This window comes from Aquarana catesbeiana, linkage group LG07 (genome assembly GCF_042186555.1).
Source record: "Aquarana catesbeiana isolate 2022-GZ linkage group LG07, ASM4218655v1, whole genome shotgun sequence".
NCBI classification, from domain to species: Eukaryota; Metazoa; Chordata; class Amphibia; order Anura; family Ranidae; genus Aquarana; species Aquarana catesbeiana.
The window spans coordinates 165,636,168-165,656,498 of record NC_133330.1 but is presented as its reverse complement, the minus strand read 5'-3'; the positions used below and the strand labels follow the sequence as shown (position 1 = coordinate 165,656,498).

At 43.9% G+C, this 20,331-nt stretch overlaps 1 protein-coding gene across 1 annotated transcript in view; it reads left to right on the top strand.

The window, feature by feature from the left end:
• OLFML2B (olfactomedin like 2B) overlaps positions 1-20,331 on the top strand; it is a 483,693-nt gene that overhangs the window by 210,304 nt on the left and 253,058 nt on the right. Inside the window, exon 2 of the mRNA XM_073592846.1 lies at positions 18,103-18,366. Within this exon, the coding sequence (XP_073448947.1) occupies positions 18,103-18,366 (264 nt within the window). The remainder of the gene's footprint in view (positions 1-18,102; positions 18,367-20,331) is intronic.

Sequence of the window (20,331 nt, the reverse complement as noted above, 5' to 3'; positions counted from 1 at the left end):
ACTCAAGAACAGCAAGGCCTGTGAAGAGCGACCTGAAAATCAGTAACGAACGGACAAGAACACAACGATAAATCAATGGTACTCGCTGCACGCACTGAAGACCAGATACAAACCCACAAACTGAACAGCAGAAATACGATCTGAAAACCACGAGTCTCAAAAAGCGTGAATCGTCTCTCACCAAACTTTTACTAACACGAGATTAGCAAAAGGAGCCCAAAGGGTGCCGCGCTTGGTACTGAACTGTCCTTTTATAGTCTCGTCATACGTGGTGTATGTCACCGTGTTCTTGACGTTCGGAAATTCCAACAACTTTGTGCGACCATGTGTATGCAAGACAAGTTTGAGCCAACATCCGTCGGAAAAAATCCATGGATTTTGTTGTTGGAATGTCCGATCAATGTCCGACCATGTGTACAGGGCATAACACAGGATTTCTCTTATTTTGAGATTTCCTTTTCCTTCTTGTTATGTCTACAGAACAGAAAGTGAAGACAATTTTCCTTAATGGGACACAGAGGGATTTATCCATTCCCTACTGTTTTGTAAAGACCCAAGCCAGCTGAAAGAAAAAGAAAGACACTAACTACCGTATAACTATTCTTAAAAATATTGTCGTCCCCCCCGCTGCTACCTGTTCTACCTAGCCATTTTGGTCTGGTCACATGATTCTGTAGCTCTGTGTAAGGGAGTGCTCAACAACAGCTGTGAATTCCAGAAGCTGAAATATCACCTATAGCAGTGATGGCGAACCTTGGCACCCCAGATGTTTTGGAACTACATTTCCCATGATGCTTGTGCACTCTGCAGTGTAGTTGAGCATCATGGGAAATGTAGTTCCAAAACATCTGGGGTGCCAAGGTTCGCCATCACTGACCTATAGGCTTCCATGGTCCAGCCATTGTCGGCACTCCCTCCTTTTCCCTGCAGCAGTCGCCTATTAAAACTAGAAAGCCAGAGTTGCTGGATCACACAACCAAACCAGAGCAGAGTTAAAGTAGGTAAGCAATAAGCACACACATCTTTTTAATAAAGGTTAGGCAGGATAGGTAGGAATGGGGGGGGGTAACATTTTTAAATAGTCATAGTTAGGTAAGATCAGTTAAAATTAAGTTTTTCTTCCACTTTTGGGACAAACAACTTTTAAGTCCCTGCTTCAATATCTCTTCTCAATGCTTGAGTAATTGTCGCGATCAACACAGCAAAAACTGAAAAACAGATTGCTAGTAAATTCCTTAAATTTTACAAGTATATAAACCCTAAGACTGACCACATCTGTACAAAGTGGTGTGCTGCAACACATGCTTTGGGGTACCATACAAAATCAATGGTAATACAGTGCTGATCCTGTGTGTTACAATGTATTTTGGTAACACGTGGTAAAGTGTAGACATTGTGGCACGTTAGATGTAAAAAGCCAGTCTTATGCCCCTGACACACGATCGGATTTTCCGACAACAAATGTTGGATGTGAGCTTGTTGGCTGAAAGTCTGACCATGTGTATGCTCCATCGAACATTTGTTGTCGGACTTTCCGCCAACAAATGTTGGCTAGCAGGTTCTCAAATTTTCTGCCAACAAAACTTTGTTGTCGGAATTTCCGACCGTGTGTACACAAGTCAGACGCACAAAAGTTCACGCATGCTCGGAATCAAGCAAAAGGAGTCGCACTGGCTATTGAACTTCCTTTTTCTCAGCTCGTCGTACCTCTTGTACATCACCACGTTCCCATGCTCGGAATTGTTGGCCAAAATTTGTGCGACCATGTGTATGCAAGACAAGTTTGAGCCAACATCCTTCGAACAAAAATCCACGGTTTTGTTGGCGAAAAGCCCGATCGTGTGTACGGGGCTTTAGAGTTTATTAACTGCGACCAACCACAATGCCAAAGCACAGGTATATGTATTGTGTGAATTTGTTTACTTTGGGAATACAAGGCATGCTTTTGGTGATACAGTCTTCAAAGAGTTATTTAAAGCGGAGTTTCACTAAAAAAAAAAAAATTTAGATGTCAGCAGCTGCAAATACTGCAGCTGCTGACTTTTAAAATAAGGACACTTACCTGTCCCGGGGTCCAGCGATGTCGGCACCCGAGACCGAGCCGTCCCTCGATCCTCGGGTGCTGCCGCCGCCATTCTCACTGAGGGAATCAGGAAGTGAAGCGTTGCAGCTTCACTGCCCGGTTCCCTACTGCGCATGCGCGAGTCGCGCTGCGCGTCTACACTGGTCCCCGTTGTGTTGTGGGAACTGTGTATTTCCCACAACACAACGGGGGTGGGCGGGGAGTCTGCGGCTAGCTGCGGCTAGCTATACCCGGAAGTGGGTGCAGATACCTGTATTATACAGGTATCTGCACCCCCCCTCCCCCCTGAAAGGTGCCAATTGTGACACCGGAGGGGGGGAGGAATCCGATGAGCGGAAGTTAGGGTGGAACTCCGCTTTAATTTATTGTACATTTAGAAGGCAGAAAATGAATACATTTTAAAAATATACTTTTTTTTTTTCAGTTTTACCAGATATTATTGAAAACAATTGTAACTACAAAGTTCTATTGTGTTCCGCAATTGGTCCCTTTTATATTGACACCATAATAATAATTTCTGGACTAAAACACGGAAAAGTAATTTACAATAAGAATAATGCATTTTTTTTTTTTATTTTGCAGATTCTTTAAAACGATTAAGCTACAAAAACTAAAGGGCATTATGAAAAAAAACAAAATAGTTTTGAATGTTAACGTGCTTGTAAACACTCTCATACACCCAGTGAAGAGAATAGTCTCAGATGATACACAAAGATTAAACAAATCCTCCTACATTAGTTTTACTTGTTTATCCACAGTCTTCTCTTTTCTACATCCCTTCAAAGTGCTGAATTTCGATTAATTCCTTCTGCATCTGTCAGTAGCACAGAGCAGGGAGTGGGGAGTTGCAGTTAGAGCTCTATGTGAGAGCTGATTGGAGGAAATGGAAACACTCCCCTTCACACACTGCACAAGAACGAAGGAATGATGCAGAGCTGTGTTGTGAACAGACAAGCTGTATGCTGAGCTCTCCTCCCCAGTTACCATTTTATTTCTGATGTCGGGACAACTTGTCAGAAGTGACACATACTAATAACAGAGGAACGAAGCACCAGAGAGAAATTACACTTTAGTGAGTGAAAAGTAAACACTACAGATATATGTGCTTTGTTCAGAATTCATGACTGAGGTTTACAACCACTTTAAATAGAATTGTTTTCCTTTTTTTTAGCTCACTAAATAATGATCCACTGTGGATCGCTTTTCAGAGGCATTTGATACATCGTCAGGAGAAGATATTGTACCGATTCACTGCCCATTTTAACACTGTAAATGTTGCACCACAGCCGCATGCATTACACATAGTTGCAGGTTAGTTGCTGTGTGGTCCTATACCAGGGCACAGTACGGGGGGCAGTAGAGCACAGTATAGGGTGGGTAGGAGGGCACAGTACAGGGGGGGCAGATGGGCACAGTACAGGGTGGGCAGGAGGGCACAGTACGGGGTGGGCAGGAGGGCACAGTATGGGGTGGCAGGAGGGCACAGTAAAGGGTGGGTACGAGGGCACAGTACAGGGTGGGCAGGAGAGCACAGTACAGAGTGGGAAGAAGGGCACAGTATGAGGTGGGCAGGAGTGCACAGTATGGGGGGCAGGAGGGCACACTACAGGGGGGCAGGAAGGCACAATACGGGGGGCAGCAGGGCACACTACAGGGTGGGCAGAAGGGCACAGTACGAGGGACAGGAGGGCACAGTACAGGGTGGGCAGGAGGGCACAGTACAGGGTGAGCAGGAGGGCACAGTACGGGGTGGGTAGGAGGGAACAGTACAGCATGGGCAGGTGGGCACAGTACAGGGTGGGCAGGAGGGCACAGTACAGGGGCAGTAGGGCACAGTACAGGGTAGGCAGGAGAATACAGTACAGAGTGGGCAGGAGGGTACAGTACGGGGAGGCAGAATGGCACAGTACAGGGGTTAGGAGAACACAGTATGGTACGCAGGAGGGTACACTACAGGATGGGCAGGAGGGGACACTACTGACAGTGCACTAGGCAGAGCTCTGTCTCCATTTCCATGCATTGTGCACAGCCTGAGCACAGGCACTAAGATCTCCTGCCCCCCACACAATACACACCAGAGCTGAAATCCAATTCACTTATACATACAGTAGCCACCATGTGCATAGTGTATAGCTGGCTACTGTGTTTAGTTCTGACCTGTGGAATTCCATGGTCAGAACGGCAGCTCAGTTGCAGTAGCCAGCTCTACACTGTGCACATCGTAGCACATCTTAGCTATGTGATTGTGTGATGGAATCGGGAGGGGAGGACGAGCTCTCAGTGCTGAGCTCAAGCTGTATGTGTCATTCAGGGATGGGAAACTGCAGACACAGCGTTATGAGCGTTATGAGTGGTGTAGGGCTTTTGGGGGGTGCAGTTGAACACTGGGGGAGTGGAGGGGAGCAACAGCCCTCTAGATCTGGCCACAATCTTACCACTGCTGCGTCTGCTTGTGTGGGTGGGATGTATACGGCTCAGATCTCTGCTGTCCTCCTCTCCTGTTCATCCCATGTGATTGGAGCAGTACACTAAGGAACACCCCCCAGTTTGGTACGCACCAGAACATCCAAACAGACAAAAAATTCTGATGAACACGTGAACACCGTTAAAGTCTTTGGGACCCGAACATGAAAAATCAAAAGTTCTAATTTTAAAGGCTTATAAAAAGTGTTTGGGGGCATGAATCAATGCAAAAAAGTTTTAAAAACTGCTTTTTTTTGTGCTTTTTTTCGGCTCGTCGGCGGCGTGAGATGGATTTACATCGTGGGACAGTTTAATTTTTTTATCTTTTAATAAAGGACTTGTCCCAAAGTGTCTCCTGTCTTTTTTACTATTTTTGACACTTTTTTTGTGAAATGGTAGGGGTACAATGTACCCATTACCAATTCACATAGGGGGGAGGCCAGGATCTGGGAGTCCCCTTGTTAAAGGGGGCTTCCAAATTGTGATAAACCCCCTCACCTGGAGACCCCCACAACCACCGGGCAAGGGCTGTGGGGATGAGGCCCATGTCCCCATCAATATGAGGACAAGATTCTTTGAGGGGCTACTCCAAAGCACCCTCCCCATGTTGAGGGCATGTGGACTGGTACAGTTCAGGAGGGTGGGGGGTGCTCTCTCCCCACTTTTCTTGTGGCCTGTCAGGTTGCACACTCGGATAAGGGTCTGGTATGGATTTTGGGTGGGACCCCTACACCATTTTTTTTTAAATTTCGGTGCAGGGTTTCCCTTAAAATCCATACCAGACCTGAAGGGCCTGGTATGGAATATGGGGGGACCCCCACGCAATTTTTTTTACATTTTTGGTTCGGGGCCCAAAGGGCCTGGTAATGGACGGGGGGGAACCCATGCCGTTTTTTTTCAATGATTTTCATCTATATTGCGACAATTCATTACAGCCGCGATCAGTTTTAAATGACTTTTTTAGGGACCGAAATTTGGGCCGCCAAAACATACCGGCCGAAAATGGCCTTTTCGGCAAAATGCCGAAAAGGAAATCACATCGATAACGGCGCCGAAAATGGGACCGAGTCTGGGCGAGGCCCTGCCCCTGATTCCACCCAGTACGGGGGTGTCGTTCTGGAGTGTCCCCGTCCAGCCCCAGTCCAGTCCTCTCCTCCCCTCCCTCCCTCCTCGATGAGGCGGCTGAAAGCAAAACAGTGTTCTATCTATGGAGGAAAGCTGTCAGCACACCGCATTAAGGAGCGGCTTGTCGGTATGATCAGCGGGAGGAGTATTATCAGAGTGCAGCACCGCCAGGGGTTAACAGTGCTGACATGCTGTTAGAAACAGTGAGCCTGCTCGCTCTGTTATATGATCCAAAATATAGTGATAGTGATGCTATGGAAAGCAAAGCAAAAGCTGTCATTAGAGAAAGACAACCACTACGTTTGAGCAAGATATTTTATTCTGCAAATAAAAGTTTTTCAAAGCTTCTATTTCCATCAATTGTTTGTACAGTGGGCTTCTATATTCAATAATTCACAGTATAAGCACCTGTGATAAATATAGCTTTTTATAAAAGTGCAAGCAGGCAGCAGCAAATTAAAGCCTAAATAAAAATTTAGTATCAAAGCAATTTCTCTCAGTGAGAGGCTGTTTGGGGTTCGGTATAATGAGCACCTGCAAATAGTAGGGGCAGAATTTGTGTCCAATGCCAAATTATAATTATTATTATTATTTTACAGGATTTATATAGCGCCGACAGTTTACACAACGCTTTACAAGTAGACAGTACAAATAAAATACACTAATACAGTAAGAATCAGAGAGCCGTGCTCGTTAGAGCTTACAGTCTAAGAGGGAGGGTCAGGGGATACAAGAGGTAATAACTGTGGGGGATGTGCTGATGGCAAAAATAAATGTTGAGTTGTTAGGTGGGGCCAGATAGGCATCTCTGAAGAGAAGAGTTTTTATAGATTGTCTGAAAGTAGACAAAGTAGGAGATAGTCAGACAGATTGGGATAGAACATTCCAGAGGATGGGAGAGGCTCAGAAGAAGTCCTGGAGGTGAGCATGGGATGAGATGACAAGGGAGCTAGAGAGCAGGAGGTCTTGGGAGGAGTGAAGAGGACGATTTGGTTGGTATTTTGAGACCAGGTTAGTGATGTAGCTGGGGGCCAGGTTGTGGATGGCTTTGTAAGTTATTGTTAGTATTTTGAATTTAATTAGTTGGTTAAGTGGCTGCCAATGGAGGGATTGGCAGACAGGGATAGCAGACGCAGAGCAGCTTGTAAGGTGGATGAGCCTGAAAGCAGTGTATATGATGGACTGAAGGGGGATAGGGGTAAGCCAATGAGGAGAGCGTTGCAGTAGTCGAGGTGAGAGATGACCAGTGAGTGGATTAGAAGCTTTGTGGTGACAATGATTAAGAAGGGGCATGTCTTGGAGATGTTGGAGGCAGCAAGCTTTGGACAGCGATTGGATGTGGGGCTGAAAGGATAATCCCAGGATTATATCTAGGACCTTGGCATGGGGGGACGGGTTGATAGTTGATCTGTTGATTTTGACAGAGAAATCTGGGGAAGTGGCATGTGGGGGAGGAAATATCATAAGTTCAGTTTTGGATAGGTTGAGTTTGAGGAAGTGATGTGACATCCATGTCTGTTAGTAAGTTAGTGATGTGTGAGAAGACAGATGGAGTGAGTTGGAGGGGTGAAAAAGTAGATTTTGGTGTGGTCAGCGTAGAGATCATATTGAAAGCCATGGGAGGCAATCAACTGACCCAGGGAGGAGGTGTAGATTGAGAAAAGGAGATGTCCAAGAATAGAACCTTGGGGGACCCCAATGGAGAACGGAAAGGAGCAGTGGGATAGGTAGGATGAGAACCAGCAAAGAGTACAGTCACGGAGACCAAAGGAGTGGAGATTTTTGAGGTAGGTAGTTTGTCAGTTTAAGGGGAGCAGTTTCCATGGAGTGTTGAGGGCGAAATCCAGACTGAAGGGGATCAAGCAGTTTGTTGTAGACCAGTCTTTCAGTCTTGGAGGAGAAGGGAGTAAGGAAATGGGGTGTAGGTTGTTAAGATTGGTGGGGTCCAGTGAGGGCTTTTTAGGGATGGTGTGCCTAGTGCATGTTTTAGAGAGTTGGGGAAGGTGCCAGAAGAGGGGGAGAGGTTAAAAATGTGAGTAATGCCCCGTACACACAGTGGGATTTTCTGATGGAAAATGTTCGATGGGAGCTTGTTGTCGGAAATTCCAACCGTGTGTAGGATCCATCGAACATTTTCCATCGGAATTTCCGTCACACAAAATTTGAGATCTGGATCTTAAATTTTCCGACAACAAAATCCAATGTCATAAATTCCAATCGTGTGTACACAATTCCGACACAAAAGTTCCACGCATGCTCGGAATCAAGCAGAAGAGCTGCACTGGCTATTGAACTTCATTTTTCATTTTTCGTTGTACATGTTTTGTATGTCACCACGTTCTTGAAGTTCGGAATTTCCGACAAGATTTGTGTGACCGTGTGTATGCAAGACAAGTTTGAGCCAACATCCGTCAGAAAAAATCCATGGATTTTGTTCTCGGAATGTCCGATCAATGTCCGATCGTGTGTACGAGGCATTAGAGAGTGTAGAACAGAGACAGAGGGTGAGCGTAGCATTTGCGAGGGAGCAGGATCCAGGGGGCAGGTGGTTAGATGGGTGTTAGAAAAAAGTGACCTCGTAAATACTAGCAGGGTTGAATGAGGGAAGTAATGATTGTACCTGTGGAACTCTCTTCCGACTCACATCCGCATGGAAGAAAACCATCAGGCCTTCAGGAAAAAACTCAAGACTTACCTCTTCTAAGAAGCTGACAACACAAAACGCATTAGCGCCTTGAGGCGATTCAGTTTGCATTTGCAGCGCTTTACAAATCATTCATTCATTCATTCATTCTGTGGACATAGGGTGTGGAATGGGGGAGGTTTCTGCGTATTGGAGATCTCCTCACAAATTGTATCAATCTTATTTTGAAGGGATTGGCGATCTCCTGGGCAGTGAGTGAGTTAGAGGGTGGAGGCAATGGAGGCCAGAGTAGAGCGTTAAAGGAGAAGAATTGACGGGGACTGGATGATAATGTGTTGATAAAATAGGTCTGTTTGGGAGTATGGAGGCAGGAATATCAGTTTAAGAGGGCAGATTTATATTTTTTGAAGTCTTCATGGGACTTATACCGTGTACACACGGGCGGACTTTCCGACTGGACTGGTCCGACGGACCAAATCCGGCGGACAATCCGACCGTGTGTGGTCTGCATCGGACTTTCGACGGACCGTTTCGGTCGGAAATTCGACGGACTTTAGATTTGAAGCCTGCTTCAAATCTTTACGTCATAACTCCGCAGGACTTAGTTCCTAACGGAAAGCCCGTTCATCTGTATGCTGGTCCGATAGAAAAGATACGACGCAAGGGCAGGGTACTGCATTTCGCGCTCTCTGCAATAGGAAAAACAAATTTTCCTATTGCGGCGAGCGCGAGGCAACAATGTCCCTTAGGTCTGGTATGGATTTTAAGGGGAACCCCCTACGCCAAAAAAACGGCATGGGGTCCCCCCAAAATCTGAGCATGCAGCCCGGCCGGTCAGGAAAGGGGTTGGGGACGAGCAAGCGCCCCCCTCCTGAACCGTACCAGGCCGCATGCCCTCAACATGGGGGGTGGGTGCTTTGAGGAAGGGGGGGCGCCCTGCAGGCCCCCCACCCCAAAGCACCTTGTCCCCATGTTGATGAGAACAAGGGCCTCTTCCCGACAACCCTGGCCGTTGTTTGTCGGGGTCTGCAGGCGGGGGTCTTCTCCCGGTGTCCGGTTCTTTTCCCACTCTCCGGCCTCTTCTCCCGGTGTCCAGTTCTTCTTCCGCTCTCCGGCCTCTTCTCCCAGTATTCGATCTCTTCTCCCGGTGTCCGGTTCTTCTGCCGGCTCCTCCGCTATCTTCTGCCGCTCTTTTGCTAGCGGTGGCCTGGACTTCTGCGTCGTCTTCTTCCCTCTTCTCTTCTTTCAATGTTGACACGATGCGGGAGAAGAACTGGACACCGGGAGAAGAGGCCAAAGAGGGTGGTAAAGTTGGAAGAAGACCCCTGAAGTCGGAAGAAGACCCCTGGAGCTGTCTAATAAATTACTTTAAAAACCTGTCTAGTGTGTTTTTTTTATTGACACTTTTTCCCTAGGTGAATGGGTAGGGGTACCCCATACTCATTCACATAGGGTGGGGGTCGGGATCTGGGGACCCCCTTATTAAAGGGGGCTCCTGGATTTCGATAAGCCCCCGCCCGCAGACCCCGACAACCAATGGCCAGGGTTGTCGGGAAGAGGCCCTTGTCCTCATCAACATGGGGAGAAGGTGCTTTGGGGTGGGGGGGGCCAGCAGGGCGCCCCCCTCCCTCAAAGCACCCACCCCCCATGTTGAGGGTACAGTTCAGAAAGGGGGGGCGCTCGCTCGTCCCCACCCCCTTTCATGACCGGCCGGTTTGCGTGCCTAGATAGGGGTCTGGTATGGATTTTGGGGGGGACCCCACGCCGTTTTTTCGGCATAGGGGGTTCCCCTTAAAATCCATACCAGACCTAAGGGCCTGGAATGCCCCACGACGGGTCTTACAAGGTGTCAATCTTGCCGATAAAAGCAGCGAGATTGACTTCCTTTTCTAGTCCCGTCGTACCCGAGTCACGTTCAAAATGAACGGACTTGTTCGTGTGTGGGCAAGTCCGTTCATTTGAAAAGTCCGTCATAACTCAGGAAATAGGTCCGCCGGAAAGTCCGGCCGTATGTAGGCAAGGCCGTCCGTAGTCTGGTCGTGTGTAGGCAAGTCCGTTCATAAAAAAAGTCCGGCGGAAGTCTGTCAAAATTCCGTCGGAAAGTCCAGTCCAGTCGAAAAGTCCGACCGTGTGTATGTTGCATTAGTCTTACGCCACAGACACTCAAGAGCGCGGCTACATTTTCTGAGACTTCTGGTGTCATCTGTTTGCCAGGGTTGCAGCGGTCAGGGCTTGATTCTGCGTATAGTGAGGGGGGTGAGATTGCCAAATCTGATGTACCATCTGGGATGAGGGGGAGGGGTTGGCAGTCAACATACCTTTTGGTTATATGTGAAGATGCAGTGTCATCCTTGGTCTGTGATTGTTTTAGTTTCCAATCAGGTCTGTCAGTTTGTGTCCACAGGTCCCTCTCATATGGTGTTTTGTGATTGAATGTTGAAGAGTGCTGGTGGCAGCAGCTGATCATTTTGCCTGATTGTTGCTTATATTTAAGGGTGTGCTCAAAATATGTGTTTAGACACCATGCTTGAAAATGAGCTTCTTTGATACCTTGAAACATCTTTATCGATATAGAGATTTCTATGCTTTAACTTGCTGCCCTCTGCTTGCACTTTGAGGCCTCATGTACACGAGCAGAAAAAAATTCTGCTGTTAGAGGCATCTGACATTTTTTTAAATGCTCCTGATAGCAGCTCTGGGTGCTAATGTGCATATTCACATTGTGTTGTTTACAGGCATATTTTAGAGCAGAGTTCAGGAGCAAAAGAAAATGCCCAAACCTGCTTTCCGAGAGGAGTTTTCTAGCCTAGTAATCTACACCTGTGTGCGTGTTAAAAGCAGCGAAAAGTGCATAAATGCACCTAATTGCGAGCATATGCGTGTACATTTTTTCGAATGGCTAGAATAAAATATTTTATGAGTTTACACTCATACCAATCTAAATGCAGTACGTGCATAAACGCGCATAAGTATGCCCATAAATGCCCAGAAAAATGCACCACTAGAGGCAGGATTTCTGCCAAGTTCTGACAGAAAAATGCAGCATATTTTCATATGCCCTTTTGCATGAGGCCTAACATAGAGCTGTATAGATGAAATTATTTTATAAACAAGTCATTTGGATGGAGTCTTTGGAAATATTTGTCTAATTTATGTTTTACTGCACAAGGCATTTGATACAGGAGTGGAATGAACTTCATTACAGGATAAAAAAAAGAGCGGGTACCTGGTTTTGACCCCCCCCAAAAATATAAATGCCAAATGTGGCGGGAGGGAGGGGGGTAGAGGCAAATAAGTGAAACTTCAACTTTTGGGTGAAATTCCGCTTTAACTGGTTAAGCATTGCTTTCCCACTTGTGGATCTCCTGCCGTCATTGTACGCCAGTACTTTGAGGTAGAATACCGCAGATAGCTTCCATAACCTCGGTATATTCTTAAACGGTGGGCGGTCCTCTTTCTGATGAAAGTGGTCTCCGTGTCAGATTAACCACAAGATCACTTTTATTGGGGGACCCCCTCCCGCCACGCTCCGGTCGTCTCCGCCACTTACCAGAGCCCCGGTAGTACCGGAGACGATCATGTCCTCTCCCCTGACAGGCCTGGAGCTGAATGAGAGAAAGATGGCCCCCACTCGGCTCCATAACATTAGATGACGGAAGCAACGTCAAACGTCACTTTCGCCCAATGGTCTTAAAGGAAAAAAAAAAAATGTATTTATTTTTTTTTTTAAGAATTTTTTTTTTAATTTCATTTAAGTGTAAATGTGAAATCTGAGGTCTTTTTGACCTCAGATCCCACATTTAGGGGGTCCTGTCATGCTTTTTTTCTATTACAAGGGAAGTTTACATTCCTTGTAATAGGAATATAAGTGACCAAATACATTTTTTTTTTTAAAGGACAGTGTAAAAAAGAAAAAAAAAGTAAAATAGATTTTGTAAAAAACTTAAAGCACCTGTCCCGCCGAGCTTGCGCACAGAAGGAACACTTATGTAAGTTGCGCCCGCATATGAAAACGGTGTTCAAACCACACATGTGAAGTATTGCCGCATATTTTTAAGGGCCAAAGTTTGTCGCCATTCCACGAGCTGGAGCAATTTTGAAGCGTGACATGTTGGGTATCAATTTACTCAGCGTAACATTATATTTCTCAGTATTAAAAAAATTGGGCAAACTTTACTGTTGTCTTCTTTTTTAATTAAAAAAGTATATTATTTCCCAAAAAATTGCGCTTATAAGACCGCTGCGCAAATACAATGTTACATAAAGTATTGCAACGACCGCCATTTTATTCTCTAGGGTGTCTGAAAAAAATATATGATGGTTGGGGGTTCTAGGTAATTTTCTAGCAAAAAAAAAAAAATGATTTTAACTTGTAAACACCAAGTTTGAAAAATAGGCCTGGTCCTTAAGTCGGTAATTTTGGTTTGTATGGAGCAAGCCTGTTCCAAGAAACTATTTGTATCACTAAGAGCCCTTTCGCACTGGGGCGGTGAGGGCACCGGCAGTAAAACAGGGCTATTTTTAGCGCCGATTTATTGTTGTTTTAGCGGCGTTTTTACCCCCCCGCTTGCGGCCGAGAAAGGGTTAAAACCACTGCAAAGTGATGCTGCAGCGGCGCTTTGCCGGCAGTATAGCCGCGCTGCCCCATTCATTTCAATGGGCAGGAGTGGTGAAGGAGCGGTATACACACCGCTCCTTCACCACTCCAAAGATGCTGCTAGCAGGACTTTTTTTAATGTCCTGTCAGCGCAGCGCTGCAGTGTGAAAGCCCTCGGGTTTTCACACTGGAGTGTGAGGAGCGGCTCTTTCAGGGCGCTTTGCAGGTGCTATTTTTAGTGCTGTAGCGCCTGCAAAGTGCCCCAGTGTGAAAGGGGTCTAACAGATGTGCCCACTAGGAGTGCTGTATAAACTGTATGTAGCATTAACTACCATTCTGTTATCAGGAAATATAATTGAGTCGGGCTGAGCGATGCTCAGTCATTCATGGGAAGTTTTGTATTTCATCAATGAATACAGGGCTTCCTCTTACTGGCTGATCTGGAGAGGCGGGCAGATGACGTAAAGATCTCAACCTCAACCAATCAGTGGAAGCCCTGTATTCGTTCATAAAAATACAAGGCTTTCTGTGAATGGTTGAGCAAAGCTATACTCGAGATGGTTTTGTTCTTGGGACGAGCCATAAACACAAAGCTGTGTGCTGCATGTAGCTGAAGCTAGCGCTAACAGTGGGTGCACCTCTTAGTAACCAAATAATTTGTTAGAGAGGATGAGAGGCTGAGAGGGGCTGCTGCACACAGAAAGTTTTTTTTTATCTTAATGCATAGAATGCATTAAGATAAAAAAATCTTCTGCCTTTGTAACTAGTTAATGTTTAACTACATTCCTGTTCCTATTCTCGGCGCAACAGTTGTTCCATTTGTTTCTAGGGAACATATCCTGCTGCAGCACTGCTACTGTTAAACCTACCTCCCCAGCACTCTTCCTCCTAGCATGGAACAACAAAAATGAGATTTAAGTGGTTCTAAAGGTCCAAGGTTTTTTACCTTCATGCATTGTATGCATGAAAGTAAAAAACCTTCAGTTTGCAGATCCCCTCTCAGCCCCCCTATACTTAACTAAGCTCAATCTTGATCCAGCCAGGTGAATGAGAGCCAAGGCTCTCCCAGGTATCTCCCTCTTGATAGGCTGAGATGCAGCAGCTGGAGTCATTGGCTTTTGCTGCTGTCAATCACAGCTAGTGAGGAGGGAGAGGGGGGCTGAGCCACGCTCTCTGTGTCATATGAACACAGAGAGCAGAGCACAGGAAAGAGCATGCACAAGTGCCCCCATAGCAAGCAATTTGCTATGGGGGCACACGGCAGGGGCCCAGAGCGCCGACTGGGGACCCGAGAAGAGGAGAATCGGGGCTGCTCTGTGCAAAACCATTGCACAGAGAAGGGAAGCATGACATGTTTGATATTTTAAAAAAAATTGCCTTTACAAACACTTCTTGCTTCTATCATATTACTTTTAAAAAGTGTGTTGCTGCACAAGAGATTTTTAGTAGCCTGACTGAGAGATCAATCTCCCACAATTGTACAATGCTTCAGTTTAATCGTGTAGCATAAACTATTAGTGATTGTCATCCTTTCTTGGCTTCCAAAGACTTTAAGGGGTGCTACAAGATTACTCACTCAACATATGCTCATTTAGAAAATCCTTATGTGATTTTTTTCCCATTCAAGTATATGTGGTTAGTCTTCCCATGAGAGACTAGTCCCATAACAACCACTCATCAATCTGCTGCAGTAACACAAGGAAGCGATTTGATCACTGTGAGATTTATTCAGTCTCAAAGATTAAAATCACTATAGGCTTAGAAAACAACTATTTGAATGAACAAGCAGACCGTAAATGTTCAGCATTACTCAAAAACAACAGTTACAACAGTATTACCATTGTTTGCTTTCCCCTTATTTTATATTATGCAGTTTAATAAACAAATCCTAATTTTATATTCCAAACTTTGTAATAAATGTATACTTGTATACAGTAAACCTTTACTGAGAGGACATGAAAGCTGCAATTGCTGACCATTTCTTCTGAAAATGCTAATTGCCTGGCTGTCATACTAACGCTGTGGCTTCAATATTTTGTGGGCCACTTATTTAGAACACGCATGCAAATCTGAAGTTCTGATCTCACTCTGAATTTCTAATTGGCATGCTCCATTAGGTCAGTGTCAGAGTATTGAAACCAAAGAAAGCCAGGCAATTGCCCCCTGGAGTTTTATTCAAACACGTGTTTTCTTTAAAAGAATAAGTATTTAGCTGGCTTGGTGAAGAACTGTTCCGAAATGGCCACCACAGAAACCATCTGCATAATGTGCTCACTCTGGGCTGCTCCACACTAACCACTCGAATCCTTAGTACATTGCCACCACTTCTTGCCATCTTACACTCGGAGAATATAAATTATTTTGTTCCAGACTAAGGGCTGATTCACACACACACTAAAACACAAACCTGAGTGCAGTGCAGTGCATTGCTATGCCATTCATTTTGAATAGCACCTCTATGCACTTGGACAGAGCACCCCAATGCGCAGGCATTTTAACACACACCACACAGATGTTAACCAAATGTGCATTGTGCTACACTGTGCAATGTGGTGCATTGTTATGAATCTTCTCTCATCTAGTCCTCACTTATTCAAACTGAGAACTGTAATGTTGTTACTAAGTGAAACAGAAAGCAGATCTGTCAGATGTTGTAAAAATGTTTAATCTGGCAGGTAAAGGGGTAAAGCAGCAGTGGGACTGAGCTATTCAAATGGGAGATGTGTGCAAACATCCCAGAACATTATAGCTACTGTGCATAGCTTTGGGTTTTATACAACTCTGCTATCTCTGCTCTTAAACTGGCCATATGTCAGTACATTTTCCATATGCTTTAGAAAATGGCCATTTTCCATATACTTAGAAAATTTCCATTTTCCATATGCTTAGAAAATTTCCATTTTCAGAACTTTCTTTTTTGTTTCTAATAGTTAGTGGCATCAAATCGATGTTCATTTTTGGCCATAGTGATGAGAAAATTCAGAGGAGCAGGAGGGATAATTTCTCTTGAAAGAACAAAATTATATCCAAACAGGAGATCTAGATGAAATGTTAAGGGCTTTCAAATGAAATTATTTAGGTTGGCAAGAAAGAATGTTCTGAGGAACAATTTTTAGACAAATATTCAGACAAAAATCTAAATGTGTATAGCCAGCTTTAATCGGGGAAGAAGATGCTGACCTTGGGTCAACAGAAAGGTCATAGCCCTTTTAGAAACATTGGAAGAAGGCTTTCTTATGAGTCATGTGGTCTCTTTGAGAAGTAATAAATACTTAGAAGTGTTACACATTACTTATCAGCCATGTACTTAATGTCATACTTGACGCTAGATTGAGTAGAGTCACTAGTTCCTCTGTGCAACCACCTACTTAATATTTGGCCCTCATGTTTGCTCTTGTGCCTATATTGATCACCAAGGTTGACCTGCCTTATTCGCAAAGCCTCAATTTTTTTCTGTTTCCTCCACCCTCCCCCCCCCCCCCTTTTGTTCCTTATGTACCTGTATTGTTGAATAATTTGAGCATGGCATCTGTCTTGTGATGTTTACATAAAAAAAAAAAAAAAAAAATTTCAATAAAACAGAGTCGTTTGCTCCAACACATCTGCTTGTCTATGACTAAGTTAAGAAAATTGTAGTACAAGGACAAATCACATTTATCTTGTACTGTAATTTTCTCAGCTTAGCCATAGACCAGCAGATTTTTGCTCCTTTTACTTAATACTTGTTACACGTAACCTTTTCCAGATCATTTAAGTCATACTCTTATGAGCATTATTGCAAACAGTAGTGAGATGTGACCTCAGCACTCCATATGGCAAATTTTCATCTAGATGGAAGGATAACAGATGACATTTCAGAAAATTTTGCCGTTGTTTTTGCATAATGAGCACATGTTATTTTGTATGGGGTAAAAATCAAAACCTTCTGCCCTGGATTTCATGACAGACCTACTGTAAACTCAAAATGGTCCTATTAACATAGATAGTCCTGTAATTTGCCCTTCATTCTTGTCATCTTTGTTCATCATGGGAATCAGCATTCCTATAGAAGCCTCAGTAGTTCATCTGAACCACTGGTTTGCAGAACAGTTTCACATGTTTCCAAAATGCTGACTTCAGCATCCCCATTTCCCTTTAGCAGACTGGGAATACCCTGCATTTTAGCTCAGTGTGTGGTTAACCAATTCATAAACATTGCCAGATTTTGAGAAGACAATAGAGCGATCCAACTGTTTTCTAAAAACCATTGAAGCCAATGATTGTTTCCTAAGTCAGCACAATATCCAAAAATGCTTTACCTCCAAGGAGAAAATGATATGGTGCCTTAATAAAGGAAAACATGTTTGGTTTGGTCTTTAATTTGAGAAGAAATGCTTACTGAATAGTCATGATATTACACAGAAAGGATTTATAAAACTTCATACATTGTAATTATTTCTTCAAACATCTAATTTGTTCACAACATGAGTGGTTCCATTATGAGGTACAAGTTACTGTATATGAATCATTTCAAACTCAAGCAGATTTTAATCGGTTTTGTTGCCTAACAGTTCAGTGCTAAAACTCTGCATACCTCAAACCTATGCCTAAAGCTGTACTCAGGTAGCCCAAGGAGAAATTGCATAGTGCATGGCTTCTGGGAATGCTAACCCAGAATTAGGCTTCATCCAGAGGGGTGCTGACATCCCTAGCCTGCAAATAAGTGTCTTGTTTATATGGCTTCAGCCACCAGGTGCTGCATGCAGGCAGCCTATTCATATCTATTGGGGTGCAGTGGCTGCATGGACACAGCTACTCATCCCAATTTGACTGTAGTGTAGGTGAGTGGGCATGAACACAGATAGCCTGCTTTCAGTACTGCTCACCCGTACAGCTGTCAATTTGGGACAAACTGCTGTGTCCGTGCAGTTACTGCATCCCAATAGATATGAATGGGTTGCCTGCATGCAGCATAAACAAGGCATTCATTTCACAGGTAATGGATTTCAGCACCCATCTGAGTGAGGCCTTACAGCAATATTTGGTAATTTTGGGAGTATAAGTATAAATTAGATTTAATCTTAAATATTTTTTCCCTTAATTTCTTTACATTGTTATACTATCTTTCCTGCATTTTGTTGATTAATTAAATCGAACTACAATATTGAATGGCATGCATTCTTTGATGGCAGTTATCATTCTTTTTCACAGCTGCTGGGTGATTATGACAAAGTCAAAGCCATATCCGAAGGAACTAACTGCAAGTGCAAGTGTGTTGTGAAGCCACTGAACAGAGATTCATGTCAAATAAAAAAGGACAACCCTCCAGTGGAAGAAGATTACTATACTGTGGAGACTATAACTTCTGGACCTGACTGTAAATGTGCATGTGTAGCACCACCATCAGCTCTAAACCCTTGTGAGGGAGATTTTCGCCTAAGGAAATTACAAGAAGCAGAGAAAAATGGTTTCAAGGTAGTTGTTCCGTACTAATACATACTTGTGCTACTTCTTACTCTTTGAATTACAGTTTAACCATATGGTTCATATTTTTAGCATTAGAATTTACGTTTCCTGAAATGCACATTTCTACACAAAATCCCTGGGGCCAGTTTACAAAATTCTATAAAACTCTTAGCAGATATTTCAGAGCTTTGAGATATGAAGTCAGAATTTCCCAAGCCTCTGAGATAATTCAAATTCTGAGACAGTCAATATTATGGTTAAGACTTATCTTGAGAGGCCACTTTGACAGTTACCGTATTTATCGGCGTATAACACGCACAGGCGTATAACATGCACCTTAATTTTAAAAGGGAAGTTTCAGGAAAAAAACTACATTTTAAATAAAGAACTTTGAAGCAAAATTAGTGTCACAGCTCATCAATGCAGTCTCACCAGTGCCCATCTGCAGCCACTAAATTGCCCAAAAATGCACCCTGCTCAGTGCCCATCTGAAGCCATTAAATTGCCCAAAAATGCAGCCTGCTCAGTGCCCATCTGCAGCCATTAAATTGCCCAACAATGCAGCCTGTTCAGTGCCCATCTGCAGCCTTACCTTTCCCTGCTGTCTCCGAGGGAAGAGGAGGAGCGAGCGCCACTGAATTACACAGAGCCGCGATCTCCTGTGTACCCGGCACTCCGTCACTCACAGCCACTCCTCCTGCTCATATGATAGACAGAACAGTGGCCCAATGTGGGGCCAGAAGGCGTGGCTGTGCGTGATGGAGCGCCGGGTACACAGGAGATCGCGACTCTGTAATTCAGAAGAGCTTGCTCCTCTTCCCTCAGAGACAGCAGGGATTGGCGTATAACATGCACACATGATTTCCCCCTGGTTTTCAGGGGGAAAAGGTGCGTGTTATACGCTGATAAATACGGTAATTGCTATCATATATTGATGAATCAAGCCCAGTATCACAAAATTTAGAGATAATGGGCTTGGTTTACTAAAGGAAATGAACAAGAGCTGGGGTAAATCACTTTATTTGAATTATGGGCTTACTTGAGCATGCAGAAGTACATGCAGAGCAAACATGATGCCTGGAAGCAGATAGTCTGAATCTAGGGCTGATCATCTGCAGATAATCACCGCATGTTCATATATTAGAACGGGCGTGAATAACTGCAGGCACTGTCAGACTCCCATTGCTTTGAAGTCTGTTGAGTCTTACTGGGAAATCATAGTCAGCTCCATACGCAAGGGTGAATGAGGCCTTCAAGTTTCTGGTGTTATACTGTAAAAACACACTTTAGATACCAAGTTTTTATGTTCATAGATATGAAATCAGGTTCAGTATAAGATTTACAATTGTTAAGCATCTATGAATTTAAGCTACGTAAACACGTCTCGGAGATTACAAATCAGAATTTTGAAATATTATCTAAGATTTCAATCTTTCCTCAAATATTACCTAAAAATTCTGACATGGCATTAGAGAGCTCTGAAATATTACCTCAAAAGTTTGACATTCTGCTTCAGATTCTTTAATGTCTCACTGCAGTATTATCTTAAAATCCTGACTTACAAACTCAGAGCTCTAAGATAATATTTTAAGCATTCTAAATAACTAGACTTATTGTTAGAGATTAGAGATGAGATTTGGTTTTGCCACTACCATGGGTCTGAAGCAAATCTCAAAGATAGGAAAATGTAAGGCCCTAGGAAATTTATGTGCAGATTTGCCCAGAAGAATATTTTTTTAAACCATGACGCACTGCATGGCCTTTTAACAATGGCCAGAAACTTAAAAGGGCTAATAAGGGGGCTTTTGACCTTTTGATAAGTGCTTTGGAAGCTGCTGTAGGGAAAGCAAAGTGAAAGGTATTAATTAGCCATTTCATAATGGGATTTTACATATTGTAAAATTGTCAACCACATTGTTACATAATATAAAAAACTTCATTACAGATATACCGTATTTATTTCACAATGGTTAA